The sequence below is a fragment of the Panthera onca genome, chromosome X (assembly GCF_046562875.1).
Source record: "Panthera onca isolate mPanOnc1 chromosome X, mPanOnc1 haplotype 2, whole genome shotgun sequence".
In the NCBI taxonomy this organism is placed as follows: domain Eukaryota; kingdom Metazoa; phylum Chordata; class Mammalia; order Carnivora; family Felidae; genus Panthera; species Panthera onca.
Window position 1 is genome coordinate 2,879,241 of NC_138357.1, and position 20,843 is coordinate 2,900,083.

The following is a 20,843-nucleotide window of genomic DNA, read 5'->3' on the forward strand; positions in this document are numbered from 1 at the left end:
TGGATGCTTAACCAACTAAGCCACCCAGGTGCCCTTGTGATCAATTGACTTTAAGGGAAATTACCTTGGATAATCTGGGTGGGTGTGATTCAATCCATTGAAAGGCCTTAAGAACAGAGCTGGAACTCTCTCACAGGAGCTAAAGTTGCCATTCCCAGGAGGCCTGCCCTTCTTCCTAGTCTGTCCTATGGCTTCCTGGTCAGCCCCCAGCATAATGTAAGCCACTTCCTGGTAATAAACTTGTTTATATAACTATTATTGATTTCTTTGGTTGACCCTGATTGATACACCTCCCCTCAAACAAAATTTTTATGTGTATTATTTTCCTTATTAAAATATTGAAAATAGGGGCACCTGGGTACCTCAGTCAGTTAAGCGTTCGACTTCAGCTCAGGTCATGATCTCGTGATTTGTGGGTTCAAGCCCCGCATCAGTTTCTGTGCTGACAGCTCAGAGCCTGGAGCCTGTTTCGGATTCTGTGTCTCCCTCTCTCACTGCCCCTCTTTTGCTCGTGCTCTGTCTCTCTCTGTCTCAAAAATAAACATTAATTTTTTTTAATATTGAAAATATTTTCAACTTTCCAGTATGATTTTTTGACCTATAGTTATTTAGAAGTATGTTGCCTAATTTCCAAACATGCTAAAATTTCCAGCTGCTTTTATTATCAATTTGTAGCTTAATTGCATTATTATCAGAGAGTACACTCTATATGATTTCAATCCTGTTCCCTGTAGATATCTTTTGAGTTTTTAATTCATTTCCTTAAACATAGTAAACGTAGTTCATTTATAGTATGTGTCTGATAAGGACGGTTGCCACAGGTGAGCTCAGGAAAGTGACTGAGAGTTGAACTATGGAGCTAGTGTCTCCCTGTGGATCTAGGACATGTTACTGGGAGTCAGTATTGTCCACACTTTAGTTACTTGCATGCTATCTTCACCAATTTTTGCCATATCTAAGTACTACGTATACAATTATTTACTTAAAATGTGTTCTTTAAATTGACTCATTCTTCCAAAGTCATACATATTTACATAAAAGGTAAATTTTATATTACTATTCCAAATGGAAAACTAGTCATTTGCCATAGAGGGGAGCCATAAAAAGAAACATTACAATAAAAAGGGAATAATATGACATATTAACGAAAATATTGTGGTTTTATGAATGGTTTAAGACTGAGGCCTGTTCTCTTATTGTTAAAGTAGAAAATTTACCAAGTGTTTGAGAATCTAATGAAATGGTAGCAGTATAGCGCAGGGCAGTAGGCAAAGGATGGACTTTCCAATACACATTATCTGTAACATAACATTAAAAAACACTTTTCTCAACATTTTGCAATCATCATTGCAAAAAAATCATCAATGGATGCTAAGTCTATGGGAGGGGGCAAGTTACATGAAAATTATTTGCATGGGGGGAATGCAACTATACAGGGGAGAACTTGGCTATCACTTTGGGTAATCAAAATTAACATCATCCACTGAGAAACTTAACAGAAGTCCATGGGGGAGGGGAAGAAGAAGAAAAAAAGAGGTTAGACAGGGAGAGAGCCGAAGCATAAGAGACTCTTAAAAACTGAGAACAAACTGAGGGTTGATGGGGGGGGGGGCGTGGGAGGGAGGGGAGGGTGGGTGATGGGTATTGAGAAGGGCACTTTTTGGGATGAGCACTGGGTGTTGTATGGAAACCAATTTGACAATAAATTTCATATTTAAAAAAATAAAAATAAATAAATAATTAACATCATCTATGGACTTCAAGCTGTATTACAAAGGTATAATCATCAAGACAGTATGGTACTGCCACAAAAACAGACACTCAGATCAATGGAACAGAATACAGAACCCAGAAATGGACCGACAAACATATGGCCAACTAATCTTTGACAAAGCAGGAAAGAATATCTAGTGGAATAAAGACAGTCTCTTCAGCAAGTATTGCTGGGAAAACTGGACAGTGACATGGAAAAATGAACCTGGACCACATTCTTACACCATATACAAAAATAAATTCAAAATGGATGAAAGACCTAAATGTAAGACAGGAAGCCATCAAAATCCTCAAGGAGAAAGCAGGCAAAAACCTCTTTGATCTTGGCCGCAGCAACTTGTTACTCAACACGTCTCTGGGGGCAAGGGAAACAAAAGCAAAAATGAACTATTGGGACCTCATCAAAATACAAAGCTTCTGCACAGTGAAGGAAACAATCAGCAAAACTAAAAGTCAACCAACAGAATGGGAGAAGATATTTGCTAACGACATATCAGATAAAGGGTTAGTATCCAAAATCTATAAAGAACTTATCAAACTCAACACCCAAAAAACAAATAATCCAGTGAAGAAATGGACAAGGACATGAATAGACACTTCTCCAAAGAAGACATCCAGATGGCCAACCAACACATGAAAAAATGCTCCACATCATTCATCATGAGGAAAATACAAACCAAAACCACAATGAGATACCACCTGACACCTGTCAGAATGGTTAACATTAACAACTTGGGCAACAACAGATGTTGGTGAGGATGTGGAGAAAGAGGATCTCTTTTGCACTGCTGGTGGGAAAGCAAGCTGGTGCAGCCACTCTGGAAAACAGTATGGAGGTTCCTGAAAAAATGAAAAAACAGAACTACCCTACAACCCAGCAATTACACTGCTAGGTATTTACCCAAAGGATACAGGTATGCTGTTTCAAAGGGGCACATGCACCCCAATGTTTATAGCAGCACTATCAACAATAGCCAAAGTATGGGAAGAGCCCAAATGTCCATCGATGGATGAATGGATAAAGAAAGTGTGGTATATATATACAATGGAGTATTACTCGGCAATCAAGAAGAATGAAATCTTGCCATTTGCAGCTACGTGGATGGAACTGGAGGGTATTATGCCCTAAGCGAAATTAGTCAGTCAGAGAAAGACAAATATATGACTTCACTCATATGAAGACTTTAAGACACAGAACAGATGAACACAAGGGAAGGGAAACAAAAATAATATAAAAACAGGGAGGGGGACAAAACATAAGAGACTCTTAAATATGGAGAACATAGAGTTGCTGGAAAGGTTGTGGTAGGGGGGATGGGCTAAATGGGTAAGGGGCATTAAGGAATCTACCCCTGAAATCATTGTTGCACTATATGCTAACTAACTTGGATGTAAATTTAAAAAAATTAAAAAAAATTAATATCTTCTAGATGATACCCTTACAAGGACACAACATCATTTAATTGGGTACTCATGTGGGAAAAAAATGTCCTTGGATCCTACTGCATATGATACAAAAAATTAGTTTCAGACAGACTGCAGGTCTAAATATGAAAGGTAAAACAACAAAGCTTCTAAAAGAAAAACAAGAGAATATCTTCGTGAACTTTGAGTGGTGAAAAATTTCTCAACCATGACACAAAAAGTACTAAATATCAAATAAACATTTGATAAGTGGAATAAATGAAAACGAAGAACCTCTGTTCATGAAAACATACTGTTGAAATGAAAATCCACCCCAAACATGAGAGGAGATCTTCACAATACAGAAATCTAACAGAATACTCATCCACAATATATCAAAGAAACAAACAAATAAACAACTATAAATCAACACTAAGGGTAGGTGAGCTAATAGGAAAGCAGGTAAAGATCAGAACAGGTACTCCGTCTCAGTAGTTCTCAGGAAAATGCACATTAAGGCCATAAGATGTCACATTTAAAAGAAAGAACACCAAATGTTGGCAAGGATATGGGGGCAACTAGAACACTCGCAGATTGCAGATGGGAGGATAATTTGGTACAACCACTTTGGAAAATTCTTTGTCTTTATCTATTAAAGCTAAATATATGAGTTCTCTGACCCAACAACCCCATTATTGTTATAAGTTGAATTGTGTCCTTCCAAAATTCATATATTGAATTCTTCTACCCTGCCCTGTACCTCAGAATGTAACTGTGTTTAGAACTAGGGTATTTCAGGAGTTATTCAGTAAAAATGAAGTCATTAGAGTCCCACTTGGAACAGAGTGGGCCTTAGGCCAATATGACCTCTTATAATGAGAGGAGATTAGAACACAGACATGCACGGAGGGAGCATGTGAAGACACAGGGAGAAGAGAAGTCTGCAAGCCAAGGACAGAGGCTGCAGAAGAAAGTGAAGCTGCTGACATCTTGATCTTGGACTTCTAGTCTCCAGAACTGTAAGAAACTAAATTTCGGTTGTTTAAGCCACCCCATCTGTGGTACTTTTTCATGGTAGTCTGAGCAAACTAAAACAGGTATATAGTCAACACAATTGCATATACATGTTCGACAAAAGGCATACAAAAGGAATATCCATAGCAGCATTATTTATAATAACCAAGAGCAACCCCAATGCCCATCAAAGTAGAAAGAACAAGTCAGTCATGGCATGTCCACAACAGTGGAGCATGAACTCCAACTGCAAACATATGGATGAGGCTCTCATACATAACGTGGAGGGGCAGAAGCCAGATGTGTAAGAGCACATACAGTGTGGTTCCATTTATGTAAAATATAAAAATGGGCAAACCTAATCTCTGCTGCTAGATGTCTAGGATACCGGTTAGCCACAGACACATAGTGAGTAGGGGGGGACCAAGAGAAGGGGCTTGTGGTGTGCTGGTCATATTATGTTTCTTGATCTGAGTGCTTTTATACAGACATGCTGTCTTTGTGAGCTGTCTTCAAGCTGTACACTTATATATGATATGCATAATATGCATATTCTTTTGTGTCTTTTGTTTCAATACAGTTTAAAAACACAAGAGCACCAAATTTGAAGGGTTCCCCCTGCCCCCAGTAGTCTGCAGGATTGGAAGAGAATTGAATAGGAATGGCCTTTCTTTATTTGTTACAAGTACCATTGACAATGTTCCAGCCTATGTGCTGGGACACACGGGGTGAGGGAAATGAGCAGCTTTTGCCTGGCATTTAGGGGGGACTGGCAAGAGCAGATTGCCTGGCTCATGGAGACCCTGGCTGCTGGGGGGAAGACAAAGGCAGGCCCAAATAGAGTCAGGGAGACCTGGGACGAGGCTGTTGACATCATCCATGTTATCAGTGGCATAGTTGAAGACAGGACATCAAACCAGTCCCCTGACTCTGTGCACCATAGCACATCTACTATCTACCCACGGGGGACCCTGGTGTGGTAAGGACAGCTGCAGCCCTGCCCCTCCCCACCATGCCTCATGATCCTTGTGGTCTAAATGTCTCCCCACCCTAACTTGGAATAGGCTCCTGCCTCCAGGCATTGCAAACAGCTATTTGCCCAGCTCAAGTACTGTTCATCTGTTGGGGTCCTGAATAGAAAGAGTAAGGGGATTCTTCTCCTTTGTTCCACAAGGGGGATACACAGGCTCTGAGGGTGAAAGAAAGAGCCCCACAGGGTTATTTCTGGGATATCTGAAGACACATCTGAGTTTTTGTAGTCTTTTGTTTAAAAATTCCAGTAAGAGCATCTCAGTGATGTGGAACAGGGCAGGGGTGTGTAGATCAGACACAGACACACACAGTCACAGAACCATTTGTGTCATGTGTACTTTATTGGCCAAGAGTGCCCATAGCTGGTCATTTTCTAAAGCCTGTGGAGTGGAGGAGGGTAGAGGGCCCTCCCAGATCAGTGTTCTGTGGGACGGTTGCAAAAGGCACAACATGTTACCACAAGACGGGCTCACAGCCCAGCAGTCACCAGACTGCCTGTGGCTAGATCTGGGCACGGAATGGAAATGATGTCACTAGAGCTTCACGTTATTTCATCCAATTAACTGAGAGTTAATTAGTATGTCCAAAGTGCTTTGAAGCTGAGGAGCACTGTTTATTCACAATTAAGGTGGAAGTGGTAAGCTCAGAGAGGCTGCACAAGGGGGTGCTGGCATTAGAATGGGAAGATGGGCAAGGATTCTGCTTCTGTCTTGCTGTGAGGAGCTAGGGGACATTTGTTCAAGTGTCTGTAGGAGTGTCCTGGGGCTGCTGCAATCAAGTGCCACACATCGGTGGTGGTGGGGGGTGGGGGTGGGGGAAACTAAGACAACAGGCATTTATCCTTTCACAGTTCTGGAGGCCAGAAGTTTGAAATCAAGCTGTGGGCAGGGCCATGCTCCCTCCAGGGGGGGAAGATCCTTCCTACCTCCTCCAGCCTCCAGCTTCTGGCATTACCCCAGGCATTCATTCCTTGGCTCAGGGCCACATCACTCCAATCTCTGCCTCTGTCCTCCACATAGCTGTCTTCCCTGTGTCCGTATCTCTATTTCCTCTTCTCATAAAGGCCATCATATTGCATTAGGGCCCACCTGAATGACCCCATATTAATGTAAATGATAAAATTCATTTTGAGAACAGTGGCACACCTAGAGTCTTCAGTCCCACTTCTAGAAGCCTTTGGCTCTCTCAGTCACCCCCACGTTCCAGTGCTGAAGAAAGAGTGAGGGAGGGAAACTCTTAGGAATGAAGCACTCATTGGGCACTGGAGATCAGATGATGGGTCCTGTTATGGGTTGCATTATGTCCCCCCAAAAGATATGTTGATGTCCTAATTCCCAGTGCCTGTAAATGTGACTGGATTTGAAAATGGGTCATTACTGTTTTCTCATTGTTGCAGGGTTCTCTCTGGCTCTGTGGAGCACTCCTGCTGGGGTGGAGAGAGGTAGGCCCCAGAGTGCCAATGCCTGTGCTGGCCTTGCAGGGATCACAGGCAGGCCCTGCCTTGAAGTACTTCTTAGTGCGGAGGGAGGCAGGTACACAAGCCAGGAGTCTTGGGCTAGAGTCATGGGTGGAAGAAGCCCCAGGCAGGCACAGTGGGAGCCTGGGAGAGAGTACAGCAGGAGCTTCACCTGGCCTGGCTGCCAGCCCAGTAAAGACTTGTAGGAGTCAGCCAGGCAAGGACAGCAGAAGGCATTCTGGGGAGAGGCCCCCATGTGCTGCCATGAGCAATGGGCTTCCTAGTCCAGTGGGAGTCCCTTTAAAGCTCCAGATCAGACTGCCTGCAGGGTCCCTGGTTTAGAGGGGCCATAGATGTCAAAGGTTATCTTGGGCTCAACACTGAAGGCAGCTTTTTAGCATTCAGTGGCCTGGCCAGAACTGACTTTGATGAAGGAAGCAATCAGACAATTGACTGTGAATAGGACAAGGACGTCGGGACCCTTGGTTCTGCGGTACCTCAATGCAGCCTGTCCTGTACAGCCTACAGTGCCTTGGGGCTTTGCATCTAGGCCCAGTCTCTGCAGGCTTGCTCTCAGCACCACCTGGGCCCGTATTAAAGCCCTTTTGGTTGGCTATGGCTAGATGGTCTTCAGGTGGCCTTAGCTTAGCCTGTGCTTCACTTCCCCAAACACTAATCCCAGCCCCAAATATAGCACAAAGAGGCATGTCCAAATCCTAGTTCCTCTCCTGCCAGGACATGAGAACCAGTCCCAGGCCTTGAGGCAGTGCTGAGACCTAACACTTGCTCACCTGGGCCACTGGATTCTTAGGCCTTTCCAAACCCGCCCTGCAGATCCACCCACATTTCTCAGCACCTTCTAAACCTGCACCATCATATTAGTGACCTCTGTACAGGATTTGCAATCATCACTCAGTGCCAAACTAGCCCAGTGAGTTATTTCAGTAGTATTTGGCAGACAGGGCTGCAGGGATCCAGCAGTTTGTTTGAAGCCCGTGGCCTGTCAGGAGGTTGGAGCATCGGCCCTTTACCCAGGGACCTACCTCTGTCACCTTGGTGAGGGGATGACTTTCCCTAGATTCATGGCTGCTGAGCCTGTTGGGACTTGTCTGTCCTTTGGCTCCCTTCCAGCTGGAGGCTGTACCTTACTGGCCACTGTGGTAGATTGAGTAATTGCCCCCCCCAAAATGTCCACCCCTTGAGATGTATTGATGGAAGTGGAGATGGGAGCAATGCACTCTGATGATGGACGAAGGGGCCACAAGCCACCGCTTACAGTGGTGTCTGCCTCTGGTCCCCCTTGCACTCTTTTCATCATATAAACACAAAGGCCACCATGTCACTCTTCAGTGGGCAATCAAGTCCAAGTTCCTTGACCCTTGCAACCTCACGTCCTACCATTTCCAGGCACAGACCACAGTGCTTCCCTTGGCCTGGAAGCTAGAAGGCCATTCCTTCTCTTTTCCAGCTGGCCAAAGTGGGCTTGCCCTATATGTATGTATGTATTTATTTATTTTTTTAGTGTAAAAATATTTGATGAATAAGAGGTCAATAATTTTTAATATTCCTAAATGGAGTATGTTTATAAAACAGGTTAAAATATATTCTATATCTTTCAGATTTACAGTGCTTTGTATTTTTTTAATTTATGTATTTTATTTAAATATAATTTGTCAAATTGGTTTCCACACAACCCCCAGTGTTCATCCCAAGTGCCCTTCTCCCCGCCCATCACCCACTTTCCCCTCTTCCCCACCCCTCATCTACCCTTAGTTTGTTCTCAATCCTTAAGAGTCTCTTATGATTTGCCTCCCTCCCTCTCTGTAACTTTTTCCCCCCTTCTCCTCCCCCATGGTCTTCTGTTAAGTTCCTCAAGATCCACATATGAGTGAAAACATATGGTATGTCTTTCTCTGCCTGGCTTAAAAGTAGCCATTCTAATGGGTGTGAGGTGGTATCTCATTATGGTTTTGATATGTGCATTTCTCTAACCATTAGAGATGTTGAGAGCATCTTTTCAAGTACCTGTTGGCCTATTAGTCACTCTTAAGCAGAGGTTGGCAAACTTTCTGTAAGGGGGAAGACAGGAAATATTTTAGGCTTTGTGAGTTACAGATCTGTCATAACTGGTCAACTCTGCCGTTGTAGCATGGATGCACCCACAGACATGTCAACAAATGGATGTGGCTGTATGCCAATAAAATTTTACTGACTAAACACAGACAAACAGGATTCAACCCCAAGTTCAGTTTGTGGACCTTTGCTCTTAAGGGAAAGAGCACTTGGGATATTACTTTCTCTGTGGGACTCTCTGAGGGTAAGTGCTCTATCTTGGTCACTTCTGCATCCCTTTGGACTTAGCAGGTGCTCAGTTAATATTTTCTGAATTGATGGTCCCCACCCCTCCCCACAGAGAACAAAGCCAGTGGTGTGTATGTCTACTAGTACCTACTAGAGAAGGTGTCTCCCAAGAGTTGCAGTACAGGGCAAGGGCTGAGAGGCTTTCACTCTCTTCCCTCTTTTTCTCCCCTACCCAGTTCATGCTAGAAAGTTTTCTGGGCTGAAGGATCTAATGTGAACAAACCTTCTGGGGCTGAGTGGGTGAAAGAGCTGGCAAAGCGTAGGCTCTAATTTGGGTCCATTATCATTTGAAGTCTTCCACAATTGACAACTAGGCAGTGCTGGGGTAAAGAGGTGCATGCTGCTGATGGAAGGTTCTAGTGTTTCTCCACATACCTCTTTTTGGTCTCCATTCCTCTTATTTGTGCCTTTTGAGCCCTTCATGTTGCAAAGCCTCAGATTAGAGCCTGTGTCCCTTCCTCCCCAGATGGGCACCTTTGATGTGTAAACTGCCTGAATCTTGGTGGATAATGTGGGGTGCACTAACCTAGGGGATTCCGAGCTTGTGGTTTAGTCCTGGCTCCGCTAATTGCCTGAGTGCCCTATGCCATGGCTTCTTCTCTCTGGGGCTCCCCCAGCTGGTCAAAGTGGGTGTTAGTAGCTTTGTCCTCTAAATACCCTTTCAGTCTGGTCCCAGGAGCAGCCACTGCACAGGACTTCAGAGGCAGAGAAACAAATCCAAAGTCCCTGGACCTTGAGGAGTGTAGCGGCTTGTAGGAGACCCGGGCAGCTGAGCCAATGACTGATGGCAGTGCAGGCTGGGCTTTGTAGGAAGCCAGGAGAGAGAGACTGTAGGGCAAAAGCTGTGAGGAGTGAATGATGTTGGAAAGAAAGTTTGAAAGAACAGGCTGCTTGCCCAGCAGGACCAGATACCCTGAGGTGAGCGATGCAGAGCAGAATGCAGCTGAGGAGCCATGAGGAGCTTATAGGCTAGCTTGCTGGTGCTGGGTGGAGAGAGGGAAGGCAAGGGGAGTTGCAGAGAGGTATTTCAGTTCAGCAGAAGGGAGAACTTTCTACCAGCAAGGGCTATTATCACACAGCAAGGCAAGGATATCCTAGTCAGTGGATAGAAATGCACACCAGCACTTGAAGGGCTGTGGCCAGAGGCCTAACGCATTTCTGTCCCATCTGACAAGTCCACTTCTACCTTGCTTCCAGTCCTTCTCTATCTTGAAGTCATGGACCTACAGGCAGAGCAGCTGGCCACAGCCACCTCTTGGTCCACGAACACTCGCAGATGGAGATGCTAATGAGGCCTGGGAGCTCCACTCTGGCCTCTTCCCTGTCAACTTGTCTCTCTCTTGGACCCTTCCTCAAAAGCAGGCTTCCCTACAGCTGCTGGCACCCATCCCACCAGCTTGGATTTTGTATTGGGCCATAGTCATCTTTGAAAAGCTGACAGCTCTGTGCCCTCTGCTGACAAAAGACACATACTCACGGATGTCCCAAAGGTTGTGGCCAATTCATAGAATTCACAGACCTCCCAATTCCACGAATGAATGCCAGGCCTGGAACCCCTACTCCAACCAGTCCCACTGGCTGTTTCCTTCTATTGCTACAGTTACTCTAGGATTTCAAGCCAGGCAGGTAATTACCCCCATTTCTTGAGCACCCACTTGGTGCTGTGGGGATGTTGGTTGGCTCTGCCCTCAAGGAGCTCCTAGCGTGGTAGGGGTGGGAGGAAGTACACCGAGGGAATACATTAAATAAAGCGAAGATTGAGAGCTACAGGCTGGGAGTCCCGAGCAAGTGGATGATTTCCAATTGGGAGAAAGAGGGTAGGCTTTTTGCAGGGAAGGGATCTGGCTATTTTGGATTTGGGGACATAACAGGGAGAGGACAGGACAGGCAGCCAGGGCAATGTGAGCAAGGGGACGTCTGACAAGGCATGAGCAGTTTGGCTGGAGTGCAGTAGGTGTGAAGCCCAGTGGAAAAGGCTGGAAAGGCAGGCTGAGCACAGGTTGTGAAAAACTGGCTGCAGAATGTGTTCCAGAGAAAGTTGGGACCCACTGAAGTGTTTTTGACAGAGGAGGGACAGATCTAGGTCTCTTTTAGGAAGGATGACCTGGAGATACATAAAGTCTGGATCAGGGGAGGCAGACAGATCATCTTGGCTGTCCCAGTACACCCGATCCAGGTATAGAGAGGGCCAGGTGCTGAACTAGGTCAGTATCAACGGGGAGGGAGGAGGGACTGAAATGAGAGACCTTCCCAATGAACATGCAGAACTGGACATGGACTTTCAGCTGTCCTCAAGCTGGGAGAGAACTGCCTTCCCTCCAGCCTGATCTTACAGATGGATATGCCATGGGGGAGAGGCGCAGGCCTAGCTTGGTTCTCTAGGATGTTATTTTAGGGAGGTGTACTACAAGGCTATCAGCCATCAGGAAAGGGACAGATTGGGGTGGCCCAGGGACTCGGGCTGGTTAGCAAGACAAGTTCAGTCTTGCAATAACTGAAGCAAGGTTCTAGCTGGACTTGGTGACCTGGTGGGAGTCTCCTTCAGTGGTGAGGAACCATGCGTGGAGCCCGTAAGCAGAGTGGCAGGCTCACAGAGTCTCTGCTCAGTAGGTCTGAGGTGGGGCCCCATCATTTCTAACAATCCCCATAGGGACGCCAAGGCTAGCCTTCCCGGGCAGTTGGATTTTCTCCAAACGGATGGGGGTGGGGGTGGGGAGTGATGTAGGTCTGAGTCAGGAATACAGGGCAGAGCAAGGAGTCATAAAAGCCCTCTGCGGCAGGGAGGGTAGCTCCACTGCAATGTCAGCTCCAGGCTGTACCTGTTTCATTCACCACTGAAGCCCAGGCAGTGCCCAAAAAACGTGTACAATGAATGGGTGAATAAAACAAGTGAGCAGACCAGAGGTTCCCTGAGGCAGTAGATACGGATGGACAGGACGTACGAACTCTGGACAGTTCGGTGAGGGACACCTTTTGTAGGGGCAGCTGGTAGCATTTTCCCAAGAAAGCTGGGAGGACAAAGCTGTGGGCACTTTGGTCTGCCAGTCTCCCTCTTCTAGGCCTGAGTCTCCTCCTCACAGCTCTGAAAGCAGAGTCCATCAGTTCTATGCCGTGGCCTCCTCCTCCCTCCCACTCCGCCTAAGAAATCAGGCAGCAAGCTGAGTCCTTTCCAGGTGCTCCCACTAAGGCTTCATTTCTATTTCCATGGCTACAGCATTGCTCAGCCTTTTGTTACTTCCTATTTATCTCCCAGGCCCCACACAGGGTGGTGATATAAGCTTCTTGATTTTTGCCCTCCACTGTGTAAACCCTGAACAGTTTCCCATGCATACGGGACAAAGTTTAAGGCCCCTTGGCTTGGTATCCTCAGCCCTACTTAGCTCTTCAACCAAACCAACCTCCCACTGCTCCACGCTGCGCCCCCCCCCCCCGCCCCAAGCCAGGCCGGTCACTTCTGTACTTCACTGAATCTGAGAAAGACAACACACTGCTGATGAACTTATGACAAGTCATTGCTTATGAACCTGGCCTTTCAGCCTGAAATGCCACCTAGGGGTCTACACCTATGGACCCTTTATCCATCCTTCAAGGTCCAACTCAATGCTGTCGCCTCCTCGTTGGAAGCCTTTTTGATGGTCTTGCCTGGAATCCATGTCTCCTTCCCCTGAAATTACACCACCTTGTCTCCCAGGCACCCCGGCTTGTGAACATATATCAAGCTCCTCTATTCTAAGTGCCTCCGGGGCAAAGACCTTGTCTTATTTCTGCTTGTGCTCCCCTGCCCCATCAGCTTCGTACAGTCTACCCCCAGGCGGGGGTGACGTTCCTATCACACATACCTCATGGCATGTACAAGACCTTCACTTTACTCCAGTCTCTCCTGCTGCCTTTCCACCCCTGGACAAAGGCAGAGAAGAAAGCAGAAATCTTTAACATTACATTTCAATGAGTCTGGGAAGAAAGCAGGTTCTGTAAGCAGAATATCACCAGAAAATAGAGAGCACTGAAACATATGTGCTTTGCCTTTTGGAAACTGGCCGAAGGGTTCTATGAACGTGAGCTGCAGAGAAACAGCCCTTTCTGCATCATCTCGTGGAGTTTCTGCCCAAACTCCAAGCAGATCCAGGAGGTACTTCTCTCTGACCTCTTCAGTGGCAGACTGTCAAGTGGCCCCACGTCCCATGTTAGAACAGGAACTACACAGCTGAAATGGCAGGCTGCTGGGGCACACTACCACCTTGCAACTAAAATGGACAATGGGGGGGCGCCTGGGTGGCGCAGTCGGTTAAGCGTCCGACTTCAGCCAGGTCACGATCTCGCGGTCCGTGAGTTCGAGCCCCGCGTCAGGCTCTGGGCTGATGGCTCGGAGCCTGGAGCCTGTTTCCGATTCTGTGTCTCCCTCTCTCTCTGCCCCTCCCCCGTTCATGCTCTGTCTCTCTCTGTCCAAAAAAAAAATAAATAAAAAAACGTTGAAAAAAAAAATTAAAAAAAAAAAAATAAAAAATAAAATGGACAATGGGGCTCTGCTGCTAAAGAGACATTTGTCCATGAAAGAACATTTTATGAAAAAACAATGCAGGCAGGCACACCAGCTACACCTGAGAGAGAACCTGGACGCATATATGGAGGTGACCAACAAGTGGTCTCTTCCCTCTGGAGATTGCTGGTGGTGGGGTGACAATTACTTAAAATTTTTAAGTTTTTGCTCTAACTTCTGTGTGTATTTGAAATGTACATTTGAAGTTTCACCATGTGTTTATAACTTCTGCTCTTCTTCTAGTATATCTGTATTATGTGGCTCCTCGAACAGTTTGTGGCTTCTCCTCTAGTATCAGTTCACATGGAAGAAAATGTACTTTCTCATCATCAATTAGCAAATGGGTTGTTTTTCCCCTATAGCTTCCTTGATTATGCACAAGCACACTGGAATGATAAGTAACCCAGGACTCAGGAGGGGTGGCAGAGAGGAAGAGGGAAAGAACGAGAACACCAAACAGCAGAATATGAAGCTGCCTGCTTTAAGAAATTCAAATCCAATCCTACAAAGGGAGAAATGTCTGCTGCTTTCCCTACCCTTGTGGTCGCAGAAGAGCTGGGTGTGGTCTCATCTAACTGGCAGGAGGAGACCTAAACTCAGAGGAAACTCACTTGAAGGAGGTTAGTTTATTGATCCACAGGGGACAGTTAGTGGCTGGGGAATGCACTGAGAGGGCCCAGTATCCGGGGTGCCTCACTTGACCTTCCGCAGGTGGTGAAAGCCCTGTATAGTCCTTTCTATGGCGTCATCCATGGTGACCAGGGGCCGGTAGCCCATGACCTGTTTGGCTCTCTCACAGCTGTAATAGTGGAATGTGCCGGCCAGTGCGACCCGCATTGGTGTGAAAGTGGGCTGGACACAGATGATAGGACTGATCACCATCACCAGGAGGGACAGCAGAAGAGCCAGGTAGTAGGCCACCCAGTACGGGATGTGGTACTTGGGGGCCTCATAGTTGAGGCCTGTCAGGATACGAGACAGGAATGTCCAGAAAGGGATGGGCTCGTCATTGGTGATGTGAAATGCCTGGAGAGAGAACAAGAAGTTAGAAAATGCTCCCCAGCTGCAGAGGTGAGAAGACCACACTTGGAACTTGGGAGCTCAGCCACACGCTGCTGGCTCAGCCTGGGACCAGTATTTTAGGAAGCTAGTGGCTCTCCCTGCCTGCCCACCTAGTGTCTCCAATCTACCAATGTCAGACTGCGGCAGAGGGGCTTTTTTGGTTTGCAGCTATGGGCAGGTAGCCTTAAAGTCGAGAGGGAAGGTGAGGAGTTTTACCTATGGGCCAGGATTTTTAAGTGAAGCTTAGACTGAATTCAGGAAAGTATGTTTGTTAATTGCACTTAATTTAATAATAATGTTCTTCATGGTAAAACTCGTTATCTTCAGATGCAACAAACAGGTTATATTACATTTCTCAAATGTGATGTGTTTCGTCTAAACCAAAAGCCACACACTTACCCTAGTCCTGCCACCCTAAGTGTTACAGCAGTGGGAAAACAGCAGAGGTCCAGGAGAAAAATGAGGCCCAAAGAGGGACTTCCAAAGGTAGTGGTGAGAAACAGGAAAATGGAGGCCCTATGAGTGGGAGGAGAGGCTGAGGAGGCCCTAATGTGCTCTCCCCTCTCTGCGTGAGGGCTCACCTCCCCTGACATGTCCATCCTGCCCACCAGGTGCCAAATGCCAGGACATTTAGGTATATCCACCCCTCTGGAGTGGTGAGAGGCATGAGCATGGGTGGGCAATGGGGGAGAAATGGAGAAATTTCCAGAATAAGCAGGAGAAAAGATGAATAGGAAGCACCCCATCAAATGTATGTGGGACCCTGCTGGGAGCAGTCAAGTCCACTGTGTGTATCCAGGTCACATAACATGGAGAACCAGGTCCCGAATGTTTATTCAATCCCAGCTCATTGGCCCTGGATTTGGGCTGTTTGGAGCTGTGTGGCACTGCAATGTCACCCCACCACCTACCATAGGGGATCAACCTCGGACCAGATCGGCCAGGACACGGGAACATGAAGGCAATTTGCCAACAAATCCAATCATGGGGAGACACAATCCGAAGACGGGCAAACACACACGGGGCAGGAGGAGCAGGAGCCTTACCTTCCCACTGATGGCCACATCTTGGGAGAGGTGCTCTGCAGCCAGGATGTGTCCATGCACCACATTCTCCACGAAGGTGAAGTCCACCAGGTTCTCCCCATTTCTGTGGGCATGCCGGGAATGGTTCCACAGTTAGAGATGTGCAGGGGCCAACGTTTCTGGGGCCCTCAGAGGTGGGATATGTAAGGGCCAAGCAATGAGTCTGAGAGCCCAGTGCCCAGCCTGCCCTATCCTGGCAAGGCCAACCCCGGTATTATCTGCTCTGGGCTTCTATTTGGGTAGAGGGTCTTCAACTCCCCCTGGGACACTCTGGGCTAATGGCTTACTTTGGCCTCACACTTTTCTACCATCTCTTTCTAATCCCTCAAAGCAAGAAGACAGGGCAGCAAGGAAGCAAAGCAAGAGGCAGAGAAGCAAGGTGCCAGGACACAGGAATAAGAGGAGGAAAGAAAGAAAAAGAAAGGAAGGAAGCCAGGTGTACTGGGGAAACAGCCACACTCTGTCACCACCTGCAAGGGTCTTACCACCTGCACTTTCCTTGATGAGGAATGCGAACACCTCTACCTGCCTTCCTAGATGCAAGGAGAGCTGAAGGCCTGGCCCTTGACCTTGTGCCACTCTTTTCCCCCTTGAGCCTATTTCCTCAATTTCCCAACAGGGACACAAATATCTTCCCAGGCTACCTGACAGTGTACTAGGTTGAACACTGTCCTCCCCAAATTCATGTCTCCCTGGAACTTTTGGATGTGACCTTATTTGGAATTAGAGTCTCTGAAGGTGTAATCAAGTTAAGATGAGGACATATTGGGGTAGGATGGACTCTAAATCCAGTGGCTGGCATCCCTTTAAAAGGGAAATTGGGATAGAGACACACAGAAAAGATGCTCATGTGAATGTGGAGGCAGAGATTAGAGTGACTTGTTATAAGCTAAGTAACACCAAAGACTGCTGGCCACCACCAGAAGCTGGGAGAAAGGCCTGGAAGAGATTCTCCCTCAGTTTCCAGAAGGACCAACCCTGCCAATGCCTTGATTTCGGACTTCTAGCCTCCAGAACTGGGAGAGAATTAATCTCTGTTGTTTTAAGGCCCTCAGTTTGTGGTCACTTGTGGCAGCCCCAGGAGACAAACAGAGAGGGTGGCAGAAAAGGCCACATTAGAAGAGAGCTACACAAACTTGACTGATACTTGTCAAGGGGTCATGAAGAAGACCAATTGTGGGCCAACTTACCCAATCACAAACTTCATCTTGCCTTTCTTGGCTGCCTCAATGAGGGTGGGGACCAACTGGGGGTCCTTTGGGCCAAAAATGCCATGAGGGCGGATGGCTATGGTTAAGAAATTCCTCTCAGGATCATTGGCATCCAGGACTGCCTGTAAAGAGCAGAAAGGGCAGGTCAGTAGCAAGACTCACAGGAGACATGGAGGCTGGCCTCTGCTCTGGTATAATTTGAAGCTACTGCTCTATTCCATCCACCCATGCCACCCAAATTTGAAAACACAGGAGAGGTAGCTGGGTCAAAACCAGTATGATCAAGGTCACCTGACTGGCTCAGTCAATGGAACATGCGACTCAGGGTTGTGAATTAAAGCCCTATGTTGGGTGTGGAGCCTACTTAAACAACAACAACAACAACAACCACAGTATGATTAAAGAGAAAGGCCTAAAATGCACAACTGCAGCCAGGGGAAGATGAGCCTTGGCCGCAGTTTGTGGAAAAAATCTGAGGGTTCTAGTTAGCAAGTTAGCCTTTAGCCTCCTGCCTTAAGCTCCACGTGCTTGTTTCCACCAGTCACAGGCCGCTCTGGTCAGTTCTAAGAACCACCTCCCGGGAAGGGTCTCTGATGAACCCAAGTGGGCCAGGAAGAAGGGACTGAGAAGGTAATGGGTCTGGGAGAAACAGTGCAGTTACTGGGTAGCTAAAGAGATGATCCAACACAGGTAAAGTCTAGAGCAGTGCCTAGTACCTAGTAAGCACTCAAGAAGTGGCAGCCGTTATTTCTGTCATCCACTGTCAGAAAAGATATGTTTCGCGTGGCTTAGTGGACAAACTAGAACTTAAGGACTTGAAGTACAGAGAAACAGGTTTTGCTTCAAAAGTGACAAAACATCCCGAATGATTTGCTATGTTATTCGTAAAAATGTGGACCATGACAGCTCCTACCCGGATGGGGCTGTGCACTGACCAAATGAGGTGACCCACGTCAACTGTTTCGGTATGTGCCTGGTATGTGTACTTATTGTACCACCTCACCTAGGATTTCTACTCTATGGTGGCAAAATTCTTGCACATGTTTTCCTCCCAGTGAGTTTAGGCTGACTTTGAGTTGACTGAGTTTATCATCAGTTGAGAGGTCTGAAAATCAACAGCGAGATGTGTGCCAACAGGGGCTGCCATGGGGCTCCAGGAAGGTCAATGTTGCAGGCATTTATAGGCTTTGCTTACTTCTAATTGAGCAGCCAAAAGTCAACGCAAGTGAGGCACCGATGGTCTGAGGCATGGCTGCCACTTACAGTAGACAGGGGGAGTCCCAGTGCCTTAGACGAGAGTGCTTCTTGGTTCAAGTCCTATCAGGTGGGAGCTCTGTGAGGCTCTCCATGCTCCAAGGAGAGGGTGGCAGAAGCTGGAGACAGGACTGCAGCTTACAAAAAGCCAGGCTTCCACCCCCTAGATTGGGGAGGCCCTTGTGTCTCCCTGCAGATGAGTTATTCAGGAACTTTTTGAGTTCGAGTAATACCAAACAGATGGGAGGCAGCTGGCTCTCAGACAGCACAGTGGGATGCATGCCAAGCCAGCACTAAGCTCTAGTTTGCTGGCTGTGAAATGCAACCTCAGTGGGTATGATATGCTTCAAACACCTGGGAGAGGTAAGGTCACAGCTTCCCCTGCTAAGGCAAGCTGTCTGTGCTCAATGAGCATCTATGGCCTTCAAGTTAAGTATGTCCTTAGGGTAATATTCTCCTTGGACATTAGTCCTGGAGCTAGCTGCTGTCAGGGTCCCTGTAGCCCTGGAGTCCAAAGGCTTACTGGCCCTGTTACTCAACTCGGACTGCTGCTAAAACCAGGCGCTCCTGGGCGAAGCTAGTTTGCCAAGTGGAAACCAGTGCCTTGCATCGTACTTTTCCTTAAAATAAAGCAAGATCCTTTCATTGCTTAAGAATATGGGAAGGGGGTAAGAGTGCCACTAGGAAGGTGTGTTCAAATGAAAACACTTGTGTGTCAAGCCCAAGTTCTGCTTGAATGCTTGGAATTATCATAAATTGCCTCTGATTTCTATGGCAACTGAGTAACCTTGCATAGCGTAAAGGTTGAGTGCATGGGGTTAGCCACCCACTAGTTGCAGAGTCTCAGGAAGAAAGTGAATCTCTGTGCATCAACTGTCCTCATCTGTAACCTGGTGATGATAATAATATCCACCTTATAGGGTCACTGTGAAGTTTAAATGAGAAAGTTCCTGTAAAACACTCACATTAAGCTATTGTTATTATTTTTTAAATCGAATTTCATCCATGAATTTTACTTCCCAAGTTAGGTATTCAGGCCTGAGAACACTAACTTCATAAATATTTTTCTTAAAAATCTAAACCGTACAGATGTTCATGGAACTCGCTTGTCACTCAATGAGTTCTCAGGTACATACTCTCTCCTGTAAGATTTTTGTCTCCGTGTAATAGTCAATGGGTTTCATGGCATAAGGGAGGTCTTCGGTTCCATTCTTGATGTTGACACCCTCAAAGACGACACTAGCACTGCTGGTTAAAATGAGTTTCTGGCAGAGGAGAAAGGAAGGTTAAAAAAAATAAAAGTAAGAAATGATCGTTATTTAAACAATCTGATGGTCATGCATGAAAGAGAATCAAACAACATGTTCACAACCCTCACAGGCAAGGCACCGCACAAATTATTTACTGCAATGCTTTGCTATTCAGGTATTTTTAAAATAATTCAAAGATCAGCATCTTTTGTTAGCTACGTGGATTCGAGATACATTCTATAGCATTTAAAACAGTGGATTTCACGTTTTTTTCTCTATCACTACTGAGAGGTGGAACAGGTATCTCACTGTGGGAATGATTCCTCAAGGGAGAAGGATAGCCCCCAAACTTAGAGGGAGATGTCTGTCTGAAAAAGATGCCTGGTGCTTCTGGTACCAACCCTGGCATGTCAGCACAGGTACACAAGCGCATGTGCACCATACCCACTTGAGAAGTGCTATTAGAAAGGAAATGCTTTCTTACAAGGGTCCCAGCTTCCAGCCCTCTGGTTAAAGGCAGCACGTCCAAAACTGAACACCAATAGCTCGAATCGTATCTTTACCGCTTTTATTCAACATTGTACTGGAAGTCCTAGTAAGTGTAGTGGGTTAAGACAAACAATAAGGAGTAATTTGAAAAGAGGAAACAAAACTATCACCATTCACAGATGTTGGAAATGTCTACACAGAAAACATTATAAACATACAGAAAATATTATAGTTACAGTTCAGCAGAGTTGGGGAGTCCAAAATCAATATACAAAAATTGTGTTTGTCATTAGCAATTAAAAATATAATATGAAAGATATTATTTTAATAACCCAAAATTAAGAACACAGGGATAAGTTTAACAAAAGATGTACAAAATCTTTCTAAAGTAAAGGATAAAACTCTATTAAAAGGCATTAAAGAGAGAGATAGAGATGTTATCATGTATTTATGGATACAAAGACTGAGTATTGGAAAGGTATCGATTCTCTCCCAAATTACCTTTAAATTTGATGCAATGACAATAACAACTCCAACAGCCTTTATCAAGGAACTCGAGAAGTTGATTCTAAAATTTACATGGATGAGCAAAGGGCTAAGGACAGCCACGCAAATTCTGAAGAACATGGCTAGGGGGTGAGTTGTTCTAGCACATACTGAGATTGGCCTTAAGCCTTGCTTACTGAAGGCAGAGCACAGTAGCATGGGCACAGGCGGAAGCCAATGAAGCAGAGGAAAGAGCTGGGAAGAGACCCGTGGAAGGCACCTACATCTGAGATGTGCTGGAGGGGGCACTGAAGAGCAGGTAAGGGATGGGTCACATGATAAATGATGCTGAACAACAAAAATTCAATCGCTACCTCAGACCACATACAAACTTAAACTGTTGGTGGGTTAAAGATTTGAATGTGCAAA

At 46.1% G+C, this 20,843-nt stretch overlaps 2 protein-coding genes across 7 annotated transcripts in view; both read right to left on the minus strand.

Annotated features, from left to right (window-relative positions):
* The window catches only part of ZNF185 (zinc finger protein 185 with LIM domain), a 101,056-nt gene extending 87,760 nt beyond the window's left edge, over window positions 1-13,296 (minus strand). Inside the window, exon 1 of the mRNA XM_081793693.1 lies at window positions 12,880-13,296. The gene's annotated coding sequence lies outside the window, so the exon portion shown is untranslated. The remainder of the gene's footprint in view (window positions 1-12,879) is intronic.
* Window positions 13,297-14,042: 746 nt separating this feature from the next.
* The window catches only part of NSDHL (NAD(P) dependent 3-beta-hydroxysteroid dehydrogenase NSDHL), a 30,337-nt gene continuing 23,536 nt past the window's right edge, over window positions 14,043-20,843 (minus strand). For 5 of the 6 annotated variants that reach the window (XM_081793359.1, XM_081793355.1, XM_081793360.1 and 2 more), the window contains 4 exons: window positions 19,326-19,454; window positions 16,915-17,057; window positions 15,686-15,788; window positions 14,043-14,603 (listed from right to left, as the gene is read on the minus strand). In XM_081793359.1, the coding sequence (XP_081649485.1) occupies window positions 14,271-14,603; window positions 15,686-15,788; window positions 16,915-17,057; window positions 19,326-19,454 (708 nt within the window). In that variant the 3' untranslated portion in view covers window positions 14,043-14,270. The remainder of the gene's footprint in view (window positions 14,604-15,685; window positions 15,789-16,914; window positions 17,058-19,325; window positions 19,455-20,843) is intronic. The other variant, XM_081793357.1, reaches the window with a different exon arrangement.